Genomic DNA, 15,000 nt, shown 5'->3' with positions numbered 1-15,000 from the left:
TCTCTTCCTCCTCACGTCTCTCCCTCCTCACGTCTCTCCCTCCTCACGTTTCTCCCTCCTCACGTCTCTCACGTCTCTCCCTCCTCACGTCTCTCACGTCTCTCCCTCCTCACGTCTCTCCCTCCTCACGTCTCTCCCTCCTCATGTCTCTCCCTCCTCACGTCTCTCCCTCCTCACGTTTCTCCCTCCTCACGTCTCTCCCTCCTCACGTCTCTCCCTCCTCACGTCTCTCACGTCTCTCCCTCCTCCTCACGTCTCTCACGTCTCTCCCTCCTCACGTCTCTCCCTCCTCACGTCTCTCCCTCCTCACGTTTCTCCCTCCTCACGTCTCTCCCTCCTCACGTCTCTCCCTCCTCACGTTTCTCCCTCCTCACGTCTCTCCCTCCTCACGTCTCTCCCTCCTCACGTCTCTCCCTCCTCACGTTTCTCCCTCCTCACGTCTCTCCCTCCTCATGTCTCTCCCTCCTCACGTCTCTCACGTCTCTCCCTCCTCCTCACGTCTCTCACGTCTCTCCCTCCTCACGTCTCTCCCTCCTCACGTCTCTCACGTCTCTCCCTCCTCACGTCTCTCCCTCCTCACGTCTCTCACGTCCCTCCCTCCTCACGTCTCTCCCTCCTCACTTCAGTTTACCCCCAAGTATCAGCGGTACGACAGCAGTCAAAGGCATCAGTACAGTGACGGTAGCTGTTCAGCAGTTGTCCGTACGTCTGCACTGGTAATGAAACAGTGTGTTTGTGCAGCACTGGTAATAAAACAGTGTGTTTGTGCAGCACTGGTAATAAAACAGTGTGTTTTTGTGCAGCACTGGTATTAAAACAGTGTGTTTGTGCAGCACTGGTGATAAAACAGTGTGTTTGTGCAGCACTGGTATTAAAACAGTGTGTTTGTGCAGCACTGGTGATAAAACAGTGTGTTTGTGCAGCACTGGTAATGAAACAGTGTGTTTGTGCAGCACTGGTAATAAAACAGTGTGTTTGTGCAGCACTGGTGATAAAACAGTGTGTTTGTGCAGCACTGGTGATAAAACAGTGTGTTTGTGCAGCACTGGTGATAAAACAGTGTGTTTGTGCAGCACTGGCAGTGACAGCAGCGGTAAACGTCCCCGCGGATTAAAGAGTGGTGCAAATAAAGACGTGCGTACATGAAGCTACACCTCCTCACACCAGAGGCAGTCAAACTAATCTGTTTCTACCAGATTTAAAACTAAACTCTAAAAATACACAGCTACACGTCCGTGGGACGAGCCGCCTGTCACACTGAACCTAAACCCAGCTGGGAGGAGGTTTCAATCACATCTTTAGAAAACGGTCGTTTAATCAGGTTTTAGGTGTTTAAGAGCTCCATGTTTTATTTTTCTGCGTGTTTTTGAAGACTAATGTCATTCTTGCTTTGTCCGTCCGACTATTGCGTCGCATTGACAGCAGCTCAGTCCATAGGTGACTCGGGTCGCCGGTTTGAGTCCCTGTGTGGAGCGTGGACTGGTGGCTGGAGAGGTGCCAGTTCATTTCCTGGGCACTGCTGAGGCGTGTTGAGCAAGGCACCGAACCCCCAACTGCTCGGGGCGCTGATCCATTGGCAGCCCCCAGCCCCCTCGCTCTAACATCTCTCCATTAATTTCATGTATATAGGTCCTGTTTGTGCATGTGTGTGTGTGTGTGTGTGTGTGTGTGTGTGTGTGTGTGTGTGTGTGTGTGTGTGTGTGTGTGTGTGTGTGTGTGTGTGTGTGTGTGTGTGTGTGTGTGTGTGTGTGTGTGTGTGTGTGTGTGTGTGTGTGTGTGTGTGCATGTGTGTGTGTGTGTGTGTTTCCAGCCTGTGTGTGTGAGTGTGTGTGTGTGTGTGTGTGTGTGTGTGTGTGTGTGTGTGTGTGTGTGTGTGTGTGTGTGTGTGTGTGTGTGTGTGTGCATGTGTGTGTGTGTGTGTGTGTTTCCGGCCTGTGTGTGTGAGTGTGTGTGTGTGTGTGTGTGTGTGTGTGTGTGTGTGTGTGTGTGTGTGTGTGTGTGTGTGTGTGTGTGTGTGTGTGTGTGTGTGTGTGTGTGTGTGTAAGGTGAATAATAATAACAGAGTGAAAAACTTGAACTTCCCCTTGCGGGATGAATAAAAGAATTCTTCTTATTATAGTATAATTTAATATATTATACCAGCCGGCTGTGAAGACGCTACGTCACGCCCTTTCAAAATATGATTTCTGGGTCCAAGCCTCGTATTTCTCCAACGCCACAGTGCCGTGTTCCCGGTGTTTGTTTTAAAAAACAACATATTTGTCATTTAACCTTTTTCTTATGGATGAAAACGGCGTCTAACTGAAGAAAGAGGTGATCGTGATGGTTCACATGTTCGGTCGTTGTGTCTGTTTTGCTTCAACGGAGCGTTTGGACCCGGAAATCTTATTTTGAAAGGGTGTTACAGTGTTCCTCAGTGACTCCTCTGGTTCTTATTCATTCATTCATTTAAAGTAATTTATTAAAATGAGGAGGTCTCGTACAGATATCTCTTCATTTCAACTTCACGAGTCACGTTCTTTGTGTACAGCCGCACTTTTTAATGTGTGAGATACGTGAAAAACACTAAATCTATGCAATAATAGAAGCAGCTGTGGTGTCAGCATCAGCGGTGCACCGACCTCGCCGTAGATTAGAGCAGAATCTGTTTTTCCGTACCTGGCAGTGGCGAGTTTCTCTCCTCTCTTCCAGTCCCAGACCACGACCGAATGTCCGTCGTCGACTCCCACGGACACCAGACTCTTTCCATCAGCTGGAACACACAGAGGAGACTCGTAAGGAGCTTTTGTACTCGGGTGAAGTTTCCAACTAAAACACGTCAAACAAAGAAGAGGTGAACTCCAGTGGCAAACTCACTACAAAGGTATTTACCCACATGACACAGTTCTCAGGGTTTTACGATGAACCGTGGCTCCCTTGACTTGGAGAATTGTTTTTTTAATTGAAATCATGTGTGTAGTTCATGGCACATTTGAAACAAGATAAAAAAATACTCTACACTACTGTTCATGGATGGATTACTGAACAGGCCCCATGAACTCAGGGGCCCAGCGAAATGATGCTAAAAAATCCACAAAATGACCACGAAGAGATGCTAAATGTCTAAAAATAGACACAAAGAATGACATGAGAGCGACACAAAACAAAAAATAGATGTAAAATGACCACAGAGAAACAAAACAATGACATTAAAATGTAGAATGAGCAAAAATGGATGCAAAACCACCACAAAAAGATGCAAAATGACTAAAAATAGATGCAAAACCACCACAAAAAGATGCAAAATGACTAAAAATAGATGCAAAACCACCACAAAAAGATGCAAAATGTCTAAAAATAGATGCAAAACCACCACAAAAAGAAGCAAAATGACTAAAAATAGATGCAAAACCACCACAAAAAGATGCAAAATGACTCAAAATAGATGCAAAACCACCACAAAAAGATGCAAAATGACTAAAAATAGATGCAAAACCACCACAAAAAGATGCAAAATGATTAAAAAAAGATGCAAAACCACCACAAAAAGATGCAAAATGTCTTAAAATAGATGCAAAACAATCACATCACACACACACACACACACACACACACACACGCACACACACACACACATACACACACACAGGTTACCTGAGAAGTCCAGAGCACACACTCCTCTCTGGTGGAAACCTCTCAGCAACGAGAGACACTTCAGAGTCTGGATGTCCCACACATGGATGGCCGGGTCCCTCCCCACCTGCACACACACACACACACACACACACACACACACAAACACACACACACACACGAGTCATGTCATCAAATCACAGCTGTCAATCACCACGTTTCGCCCTGTTTGTACAGCATCAAATAACATTATGTGTGTGTGTGTGTGTGTGTGTGTGTGAGTGTGTGTGTGTGTGTGTGTGTGTGTGTGTGTGTGTGTGTGTGTGTGTGTGTGTGTGTGTGTGTGTGTGTGTGTGTGTGTGTGTGTGTGTGTGCACCTGTCCCGTAGCAGCGTAGTCCTTCAGCGGGTGGATGCTGAGGCTCAGGATGTCGTCGTCGTGGCCGAGGTAGAAGCGCTGGCTGTGCAGCTGCCGGTTGTAGACCACGCCCACCGCCGCCACGTGGTACAACACCTCCCCGCCCTGAGTGTAGAACAGGTTGTTCCTGCAGTCGTAACCACGGTACCTGCACACACACACACACATACACACACACACACACACACACACACACACACACACACACACACACACACACACACACACACACACATACACACACACATACACACACACACATACAAACTGTTGCTGAGGAGATATAGCTGGGCACCGAGATCTGAGGTGAGGTAGAATCTACCTTTGAGGGCCGCACACACGGAGAGGAATCATGGTCCATGGCTGCAGGTGGCGCCGCCACAGGGATCCCCCCCCCAACCGGGCAAGGGACAGCACCCGCATCGGTGGGCCAGAAACAACTCCTGTGTGGTCGGCCCCGTTCTCTTTTACGTCGAAGTGACGCGTGTACGTTCCGTAAAGAAGTGAATCAAAGGGAAACGTTACCCGTGCACGAACTGCAGCCGGAGGCCTTGGTCTGGGCCTCGCTGTCGCTTCAGAGATCCAACCTGCTGCTTCTTCTCTCTGCTCTGCTGTCGCAACTGAGGCAGGTCCTCCTTATACACCTGCACACACACACACACACACACACACACACACACACACACACACACACACACAAACAGAGAGTCCTGAGAGTGCAAACAAAGCCACGCATCGCCATGACGTCATCAATGCGTGTGACGTGTTACGGCGTGATGACGTATAGGCAGCAAGAAGCATTCTCAGAGGCCCAGGTAGTGTGAGTACAAACGGGCCTGGAGGGGGGGACAAGGACCCTAAAGCACGGGGCACGGGACGGAGGCACAGTGGGAGGGCGCCCTTAAAGCACCACCAAGGTGACACAACCGTCAATAAATCCGTAACAGCCGTCCACACGCTTCGTATTCTGTCGTTTCTCTGCTTCTGGGAGAATAAAAGTGAGCCCAGTCGTACTGTCGTCGCTCTCAGCAGAGAATAAACGCCTGCTCATTCTTCATGCACATTAGGAGTTGGCGTGTTTCAGCCGTCTGAGAGTTTCACACAGAGAGACTTTGCTCCCGGGAGGTTCGGGCACCGGCAGCGCTCCGCTTTCACGCTGCTTTTCCATTTCCAATTTACAAAACTGCGTCACGGTGGATCAAAGACTGCGAGTTACAGACTGTTTCACTGGGACTGGAGCCAGTTTTCCTCCACAACCTCTCTTCACTGCGTAACCATCTAAAAGGGAAATCATCAAATTATAATAAAGTCGTAGTTTCTTCTTCCTCCTGTTTGAGTGTGAGACGAAACAGCTCTGTCAAAAGCAAAGGAAGGAAGACGTTTCACCTCTCATCCAAGAGGCTTCATCAGTTCATGTACACATCTGACCAGGCTGGGACTGGACCAGGACCAGGCTGGGACTGGACCAGGACCAGGACCAGGACCAGGACCAGGACCAGGACCAGACTGGGACTGGACCAGGACCAGGACCTGGTTGGGACTGGACCAGGACCAGGACCAGGACCAGGCTGGGACTGGTCCAACTAACTGGTGTCGAGATCCAGGTATTTAACCTCTCACAAGGTCGATGATGTCACTGGAACCCTTTGTGCTCCAAGTGCCAACGACCGTCGTTAGAGTGACAGTTGTTGGTGGGAAGTTGGTTTGGACTTGGTTAGTGCTGGTCCAATCCCAGCCTGGTCCTGGTCCTGGTCCAGTCGTTGGTGGAAGTAGGTCTGGTCTTGGTTAGTTCTCTATTGAGTCTGAACGACAGTCGTTGGAGTCACAGGAGGACGTTTGTGAACAGTTGTTCTTAGAGGTTGGCTTGTTCGGCCTTGTGAGAGGTTAAAGACCTGGATCTCCACACCAGTTAGGTGGACCAGTCCCAGCCTGGTCCTGGTCCTGGTCCAGTCTCAGCCTGGTCCTGGTCCTGGTCCTGGTCCTGGTCCAGTCTCAGCCTGGTCCTGGTCCTGGTCCTGGTCCTGGTCCAGTCTCAGCCTGGTCCTGGTCCTGGTCCTGGTCCAGTCCCAGCCTGGTCAGATGCGTACATGAACTGATGAAGCCTCTTGGATGAGAGGTGAAACGTCTTCCTAGACAAATAACCAAGTCCAGATGCTTTTGACTGAAATTGCTTTGAGGAGAACGACGACCTGGACACATGAGAACATTCACAGGTTTACGTCAACCCTTCAAATAACTGTAATAACTGTTGTTGTTGGGATATTTTAATCTGGACGGCCCGGAAGAAAAGAGGGGGAGGAAGGATGGTATGAAAATAAGCAGCAAGGGAAGGAAGGAAGACAGGAACACAGTAATAATAATAATCCATGTTTTCTCGCTCTTTCCACTTCAACTTGCTATTGATAAATTTAAACACACACACACACACACACACACACACTCTTTGAGCTCTATCTCAGAGCAGCACATTGTTGCAACGCTGGCACCGCGTGGCAAACGACACACTGGGGAAGCGTGCCAGGCAGCGGCTGGCATTAGAGATAAGGCCTGTTTGAAGATCTCCATGGCAACTGCACAGAGCCCCGCTGATTCACTGGAGCCTCCATTAAAACATCCAAACACGTCCATTCAGAAGCTGCTCCGTGACTCTGGCTCGCCACGGGAACAACCGAGACGGCCGAATGGGACTTACCTGTCTGTCGTAGTGGATCTGCGTTTCCTGCTCGATGTCCGAGTCGAGCTCCGGGACGTCCGACGCGTCGCTGTCCGACTCCTCGCTGTTGGAGTCCCCGTGACTGTCTGCAGAGGACACACAGACTCAGTCGTCTGAACCAGGACTTTAATGTCCACTGAAGACAAAGGTGAAGGTTCACATCACTGCCCGAACCATCCACTAATCACAGTGCAGAGCCGTGTGTTAGTTTAACTTAACGAGGACACGTGTCCAGGTTACTGACCACAGAGACCGCCTTCAGGGACCTCTGGACCCTTTAAAGGGAGCCACTTAGAGAATCCTCTGCTCAACTCTGCCCTGTTTCCCCACCTTGTATGTTGGTGTCCGGGCCCCCGTTCATGACCGACTCTGGTAGGAACCTCCACTGGAAGAGGGCGTGGTCGGCCCCGCCCGTGGTCAGCACCCACTGCAGGTCGTGGGACCAGCGGACGTTGGTCACATGGGCCGAATGACCGATGTACTTCTTGAATTTTGCTCCTTGGGCGAGAAACGGACAAGATGACCCACATTAACCAGAGAGAAGAAGAAGAAGAAGAAGAAGAAGAAGAAGAAGAAGAAGAAGAAGAAGAAGAAGAAGAACGCGTAAAAGAAAAGTTAGAGACCTTTCCTCAGGCAGGGGAAGCGGTAGAGCTTAACGAGGCCGAGGTCGTCTCCGGTGACGAGCACGGCAGCGGCGTGATTGGCATCCACGGCGTTGATCCCGGTCAGATTGGAGTATTTAGGCCAGATGCCGGTGACCTCCGAGCCCAGGACGCAGCTCCAGGACGCCCAGCACTGACCTTTCACCTCCTCCTTACTGAGCGGCTTCCCCACTGCAGGAGGGGAGGGGAGGGAGGAAACAGAGCGTGTGCATGTTTGTGTTTGACAAAATAATAAATTAACTTTTCCACTTCCGCAGCACGACGTCTTTATAGATGCTAACGATAACAAACGCTGCTTTGCATATTTTTATCAATAATTTTTAACTGACAGAAGCGAGAAAACGTAAATGTTTGGACGGTGCAGATTTTAATCTCCAACGCTGATGTGGAGGTTTTGTGTGTTCTGTGGGAAACCTTGTGTGTTACATCTTTACCACACACACACACACACACCTCTGCAGTCTTTAGGGCGCACTCACACTGTCCTTCCGCACCGCGCCCAAACTGTTTTTTCGGGTCAAGCCTAGTGCGTTTGACCAGTGTGAGTGCAACCGCTCCACGCATAACTGCGGCCAGCTGGCCGTCCACGGCCCGTTTGGGAGAGGTGGGCTTTAGTAAAGCACGTGTGCACGTGTACGAGCACGAGCGTGCGCACGTGTACGAGCACGAGGCCTACGGCGGTTCTGAGGTCATTTCCTGTGCGCCTGTTGGGACATAGAAAAAAGAAGGAGGGACCATGCGCGGACATTTCAAACAATGGCGGTGAAAGGTTCACGTTGCTGTGATGCGGAGGTGGAGTGTTTACTGCAGATTTGGTCGATGAAAAGATTCAAAAACAGTCGACAAGACGCACAAAAACTCTGAGGTCTACGGAAAGATCTGGAAACAAAGCCACGCATCGCCATGACGTCATCAATGCGTGTGACGTGTTACGGCGTGATGACGTATAGGCAGCAAGAAGCATTCTCCGAGGCCCAGGTAGTGTGAGTACAAACGGGCCTGGAGGGGGGGACAAGGACCCTAAAGCCCGGGGCACGGGACGGAGGCACAGTGTGAGTGCGCCCTTAGTGTGTGTTTCTGGTCTGCTCTGTCATCTGAAGACCACATCTTTTGTGGTGTGATCCGATCTTTCCTTCCTTCCTTCCTCATCCATCCTCCTTTTTTTACCATTTGTGATCTGCAATAAAGTATTTCCGTGCACGTCGAGCCCGTAGGAGACCCTGAGGTCGACCCGGAGCGCACTGGAGTGATTATACACCTCACCTGCCGTCGGTCTCTGGATGATTTACATTCTTTAATTACCTCTCTGTAAAGTAGTCGCTGACTCTGCCGCTCCTGTGCTGGATTCAAACTGTCTTCACACGGACGAGGGATTCACAAAGCAGCATCTAATCCAGCTTACTTTCTTATCATTGACATCAACCTCATTGTTTACCGTTAACTCTCCTTCTTCCTGCAAACACAACACTTCCTGCTGCTGTGGCTTTATGTTAAAGATGATTAAAAACCAGGGCTTTTATTTTGAAGCAGCCACAGGAGGCTCACGTGACATCTCATTTTAATGTCTTTAATATATGAAAATAAGGTGCTTTTTGGTGAAACGTGTCATTTCAAGAGAGCCACATTGTTCCTTTGACACTCAGGCTGCTGATTGTTACAGAAATACATTTTCTTGTGAACTTTATCTCAAAATATGATGTTTTTTTTCGTGAAATTATGATTTTTCATTTGCAACAGAAAAATATGTTGCACATCTCTTTCATGAGAGCGTGTGGGAGAAGAATGGCACGGTTAAATGTTGCAAACTGAACCTGCACGCCGTCGAATTTGCAAATAAAAGCGTACGTTTATTAATGTTTTGGTGCCAAATCGTCACAAGATGATGATTTATTTTTTTCTGCAACTTTTGAGATTTTTCTTTTTTCAAGACTTTACTCATTCATTCGTCGTCAACCTCTTGTCCCTGTCGGGGTCGCGGGGGGCTGGAGCCGATCCCAGCTGACATTGGGCGTGAGGCGGGGTCCACCCTGGACAGGACGCCAGTCTATCACAGGACACATAGAGACGAACAGAGACAGACAACCATTCACACCTACGGGTGATTTAGAGTCATCAATGAACCGAACACCTGCACGTCTTTGGACTGTGGGAGGAAACCGGAGAACCCGGAGAAAACCCACGCAGACACGGGGACAACATGCAAACTCCACACAGAAGGGCCCCAGCCGGGATTCAAACCAGGATCCCCCTTGTTGTGAGGCGACAGTGCTAACCACCACAACACCGTGTCGCCCAAATCATCACTGCTACTACTTTTAAGTGGTCACTTTGCTGGAGTCCTATTATCTAATATCACCGCGGTTTACAGTAGAAACCCCGTTGGGCTTGAAACCGCCATTCACGTGTGTCTTGTGCGTCGGTATCTGACAGCGAGGGTCGTGACAAAGCGGCCGGCAGCAGCTGCTTCACCGGTCCCCGGGGCTCCAGGATCTGTCTGTCTGCAACCACACAAAGCGTAAAGTTGTGGTCTTACAGGCCCCTCCCCCTGGTCGCCCCTCAGCCCGAGTCCTGTGCTCTCATTGGCTCATTAGAGTCCCCGACAGCCCCAGATATGGAGCCTGTGAGGCACCGGTAATCAGGCCCCGATTTGCCTCCGATCAGGGGGGCTCTAAAAGCCGCCGGCGAGCGAATAGTCAGGGCTAAAGTCGGGTAGAGGGAACTTGGCATAAAGTGCAGCGTTGTGGTTCTTACATCATGAGGTAAGGGCAGAACGATGCAGGTTGTTTCCCTTTGATGCAGAAAAAAATGCTCTTCATTCTTTAAAAGTGCTTTTAAACTTTAACGCGCCTGAGACTGAAAGGCTGCAGGACTCACTGGGCATTCTGTAGAAGAGGCGTTCTCCAGCTCCGTCGTTGCTCTGCAGGATCTTGCTGTCCAGAGACCAGTCCAGGTGCGTGATGAAGCTGGTGGATTTACCGCACTCTCCCACCTGCAGACGCACACCGAGGAAATAAAGTGAGATTATGAGAGGGAGCGTCGGCACACACAGGTCGTTAAGTCCAAGGAATGCTGTCTGAGGTGCTTTTGGGACCTCGGTGGTTGTTTTTCTTACTTAATTAAGCTTTAGGTCTGTGTCTGTGTCTCCACCCCCACCTTTTTGTATCTCTGGGCGACTGCGTAGACGTCCACAAGTCCGTCGTTGGAGCCGACGGCGAGGTACGCTCCGTCTGGAGAAAACTTCATCTCGTGGATCACCTCCTTCCTGTCTTTGATGTGAACGACCTCCGTCATGTCTCTGACACGGAGAGAGAACACATCCTGTTAATGTCAGTGTGTGTGTGTGTGTGTGTGTGTGTGTGTGTGTGTGTGTGTGTTACCTGACTCTCAGCACAGTGAAGGATCCGTCCTTCATGCCCAGAGCCAGCTGGTATCCGTCCACACTGAACGCCACGCTCCGCACCGCCTCCTCCATGTTGCAGCGGGCGATGAGGGCGTGATCGACCAGACTCCACAACCTGAAACACACACACACACACACACAGACACACACACACACACACACACACACACACACACAGATACGACTTAATTTACTCGGATACACTTTGATGGTGAGGCTTCAGTTCTAGATTCTGCTCTGTACACGTCAGAGGTCCTCAAACATCTAAAAAGGAGCTCCTGATTGGCTGATTTAGGACAATAAATGGCGTATAAGTCCTAATGTAGAAACTCCTACATTTTTGGCCCAATAGTAAGTGGAGGTTCAGAGTGAAAGTCACAAATTCTTGCCATCCCTGACCAATCAAAGTCCGCTGTCTACTTCCTGGAACAAAAATTAAACAAACAACGGCAGTGTGAAGGATGCTGGAGACAAAGAAACAACTACAAAGACATGCAAAATGATTAAAAATGGACATAAAATGACCACAGAGAGAAATAAAATGACAACATAGATAAAAATAGATGCAAAACCACCCCAAAAAGATGCAAAATGACTAAAAATTGATGCAAAACCGCCACAAAAAGATGCAAAATGACTAAAAATAGATGAAAAACCACCACAAAAAGATGCAAAATGACTAAAAATAGATGCAAAACCACCACAAAAAGATGCAAAATGACTAAAAATAGATGCAAAACCACCACAAAAATATGCAAAATGACTAAAAATAGATGCAAAACCACCACAAAAAGATGCAAAATGACTAAAAATAGATGCAAAATCACCACAAAAAGATGCAAAATGACTAAAAATAGATGAAAAACCACCACAAAAAGATGCAAAATGACTAAAAATAGATGCAAAACCACCACAAAAAGATGCAAAATGACTAAAAATAGATGCAAAACCACCACAAAAATATGCAAAATGACTAAAAATAGATGCAAAACCACCACAAAAAGATGCAAAATGACTAAAAATAGATGCAAAATCACCACAAAAAGATGCTAAATCACTAAAAAGAGATGCAAAACCACCACAAAAAGATGCAAAATGACTAAAAATAGATGCAAAACACCACAAAAGATGCAAAATGACTAAAAATAGATGCAAAATCACCACAAAAAGATGCTAAATCACTAAAAAGAGATGCAAAACCACCACAAAAAGATGCAAAATGACTAAAAATAGATGCAAAACACCACAAAAGATGCAAAATGACTAAAAATAGATGCAAAACCACCACAAAAAGATACAAAAAGACTAAAAGTCAACTCTTAGAATGTGGGTGTCTTGTTCCTACGTAGACAGACTGTCCAACATTACAAAATAAACTCAAGATAAAGCAAAGAAGAAGCCTCTTTCTGGCGCCCAATGCACAGAAATATATACGATCAGGTTGCGTTGAAGTTCAGATCAAAAGAAAAGTGTAAGGACGGCCTCAGATGCCAAAAACTGGTCTCAGACGTGACCAGAGAGCGTCACCAGGTCAAACACTCTCCAGCACGTGTGTTCCTGCACTGACCTGACGGAGCGGTCGTCGCTGCCGGTGACAGCCAGAGGTTTCTTGGGGTGAACATCCAGCGCCCAGAGCTCGCCCTCGCTGTGTCCCTGCATGATCAGCAGCGGCTTGTCCCGATCCCTCACCATCACCTGGACACACGCACAAACACACACACACACACACACACACACACACACACGCACACACACACACACACACACACAAACATGAGTTTATACATTACCAAGTTTCTAAAATATGATCTTTTGTCATACATTATTTGTGTGACCTGATACAGTGAGGCAAACTGTGTGTGGGCCAAAGTAAAGCGTCCCTGCATGGAGCTGGTTTTTGTTTCCCCTCTCACCTCAAAGATCTCGCTGTCTTGCGTTCCTGCAAGGATCCGGTCGGCTCGCCAGCAGACGCTGCGAATAGACAGACCTGGAGGAGGAGGAGGGAGAAGAGGAAGAGGAGGAGGAGGAGGAGGAGGAGAGGAGGAAGAGGAGGAGAGCAGGTGTAAGCAAGGTTTAAAATATCTGGACACAACAACCAAAGAGCTGCAAGAAAGGTTCTGAATGGATAAGTCTGTGAATGTCCAGGTCGTCGTTCTTCACAAAGCAATTTCACGTTCAAAGCAACTGGACTTGGTTATTTGTCAGGAAGACGTTTCACCTCTCATCCAAGAGGCTTCATCAGTTCATGTACGCATCTGACCAGGCTGGGACTGGACCAGGACCAGGACCAGGACCAGGACCAGGACCAGGACCAGGACCAGGACCAGGACCAGGACCAGGACCAGGACCAGGCTGGGACTGGATCAGGACCAGGACCAGGCTGGGACTGGATCAGGACCAGGACCAGGACCAGGCTGGGACTGGTCCAACTAACTGGTGTGAGATCCAGGTATTTAACCTCTCACAAGGCCGATGATGTCACTGGAACCCTTTGTGCTCCAAGTGCCAACGAGCGTCGTTAGAGTGGCAGTCGTTGGTCTGGACTTGGTTAGTGCTCTATTGAGTCCTAACGACAGTCGTTGGAGTCTGATGACAACAATGTCCACATCTTGGACAGAGAGGACAGATGGTTTGGAAGAGGAGTAAAAGAAGCATCTATGTAAAAGTAGAGAAACCATCGTTAAACAGAGGAGGAGGTCTGAGACACCAGGACCAGGACCTGGACCAGGCTGGGACTGGACCATGGCTAACCAGAGGAGGAGGTCTGAGACTCCACTTATCTCCAGTTTACAATGCTGCCCTTTCATCCCTTCATTCAACAATCCAACCTCAAAGAACAACTGTTCACAAATGTCCTCCTGTGACTCCAACGACTGTCGTTTAGACTCAATAGAGCACTAACCAAGTCCAGACCTACTTCCACCAACGACTGGACCAGGACCAGGACCAGGCTGGGACTGGACCAGCACTAACCAAGTCCAAACCAACTTCCCACCAACGACTGTCACTCTAACGACGGTCGTTGGCACTTGGAGCACAAAGGGTTCCAGTGACATCATCGGCCTTGTGAGAGGTTAAATACCTGGATCTCAACACCAGATAGTTGGACCAGTCCCAGCCTGGTCCTGGTCCTGGTCCAGTCCCAGCCTGGTCCTGGTCCTGGTCCTGGTCCTGGTCTTCCTAGACAAATAGCCAAGTCCAGTTGCTTTTGACTGAAAGGATCTAACTCTTCATAACACTCTTTATCGGCCGACTCGCTGCAGGAAGAGAGACTTTAACTGTCGAGACAGGAGGAAGTGAAACGCACACGTTCTCTTCCTCGGTACCCCCCTCGGTAACCTCTCCGTCACACTCCCATTCCTCCAGCATCTCAGATCTAATTAGCAGAGAAATTCAGCGGCGCAGCGCTCGCCAATTAGAGCGTCTGCTGTCGCTGATGGCATGAATCAGCGTGTTAGGGTCCCTGTAACTTTGTTAGAAACTTCTCCCTGGAGGTTTCACGAGCCGAAGCGACCTGATACCAGACGACTTCATGAAGCAAACTGGGGGAAAAACTCGCACCACGAGGGCCCCGGAGGCGGATTTTTGAATCCAGGAGGCAGGAAAGAGAGGATTGTGTCGTCGTTTCACTTTGACGTACGCTCATTTTTCTCACTTTTGGCTTCTCAAAGAAGAAGAATTACTTGAATTGAATTTTTTCACGCTTATTATTAATCATGTCACACACACACACACACACAGGACCTATACATGCAATTAAGGAGAGATGTCAGAGCAAGGGGGCTGCCAGTGACCGGCGCCCCGAGCAGTTGGGGGTTCGGTGCCTTGCTCAACAACATCTCTCCAGCCACCAGTCCACGCTCCATACCTGGTCCACACAGGGACTTGAACCAGCGACCCTACGGTTCCCAGCCAAGTCACCTATGGATTGAGCTACTGCAGCCCCCAAAAGAAGAAACACCTTGATTTATTGAGCTTTTTAATGTTGGCGCTCATTTTGCTCGATGGGTTTCCAGGTGAAATGTGTGTCAGCGGTGCAGGAGTCACGGGTGAAATCTTTCTTATCTGAGTGTTTCATTCACAGAGGAGAAAGCACAGTGTTCAGTCTTTCTCTGCTCTTTTTTAAAACCACCAAACTCCAAAAAAACACATTTAACCTCACAGAACATGAGCCTGGTTCACCGCTGCCTCCATTGA

At 48.8% G+C, this 15,000-nt stretch overlaps 1 protein-coding gene across 2 annotated transcripts in view; it reads right to left on the bottom strand.

Annotated features, from left to right (window-relative positions):
- LOC310953470 (echinoderm microtubule-associated protein-like 6) overlaps window positions 1-15,000 on the bottom strand; it is a gene marked incomplete at its 5' end in the record, with an annotated part of 77,010 nt that overhangs the window by 37,449 nt on the left and 24,561 nt on the right. For both annotated transcript variants that reach the window (XM_083922510.1, XM_083922511.1), the window contains 12 exons: window positions 2,659-2,752; window positions 3,634-3,739; window positions 3,990-4,176; window positions 4,554-4,672; window positions 6,721-6,827; window positions 7,072-7,239; window positions 7,365-7,574; window positions 10,278-10,392; window positions 10,557-10,698; window positions 10,781-10,918; window positions 12,371-12,498; window positions 12,717-12,790. In XM_083922510.1, coding sequence (XP_083778636.1) covers window positions 2,659-2,752; window positions 3,634-3,739; window positions 3,990-4,176; window positions 4,554-4,672; window positions 6,721-6,827; window positions 7,072-7,239; window positions 7,365-7,574; window positions 10,278-10,392; window positions 10,557-10,698; window positions 10,781-10,918; window positions 12,371-12,498; window positions 12,717-12,790 — 1,588 coding nt within the window. The remainder of the gene's footprint in view (window positions 1-2,658; window positions 2,753-3,633; window positions 3,740-3,989; window positions 4,177-4,553; window positions 4,673-6,720; window positions 6,828-7,071; window positions 7,240-7,364; window positions 7,575-10,277; window positions 10,393-10,556; window positions 10,699-10,780; window positions 10,919-12,370; window positions 12,499-12,716; window positions 12,791-15,000) is intronic.

This window comes from Echiichthys vipera (genome assembly GCF_963691815.1).
Source record: "Echiichthys vipera genome assembly, chromosome: 11".
Classification (NCBI taxonomy): domain Eukaryota; kingdom Metazoa; phylum Chordata; class Actinopteri; order Perciformes; family Trachinidae; genus Echiichthys; species Echiichthys vipera.
The sequence above is the reverse complement of the archived record's forward strand: the minus strand, read 5'-3'. Positions and strand labels throughout refer to the sequence as shown.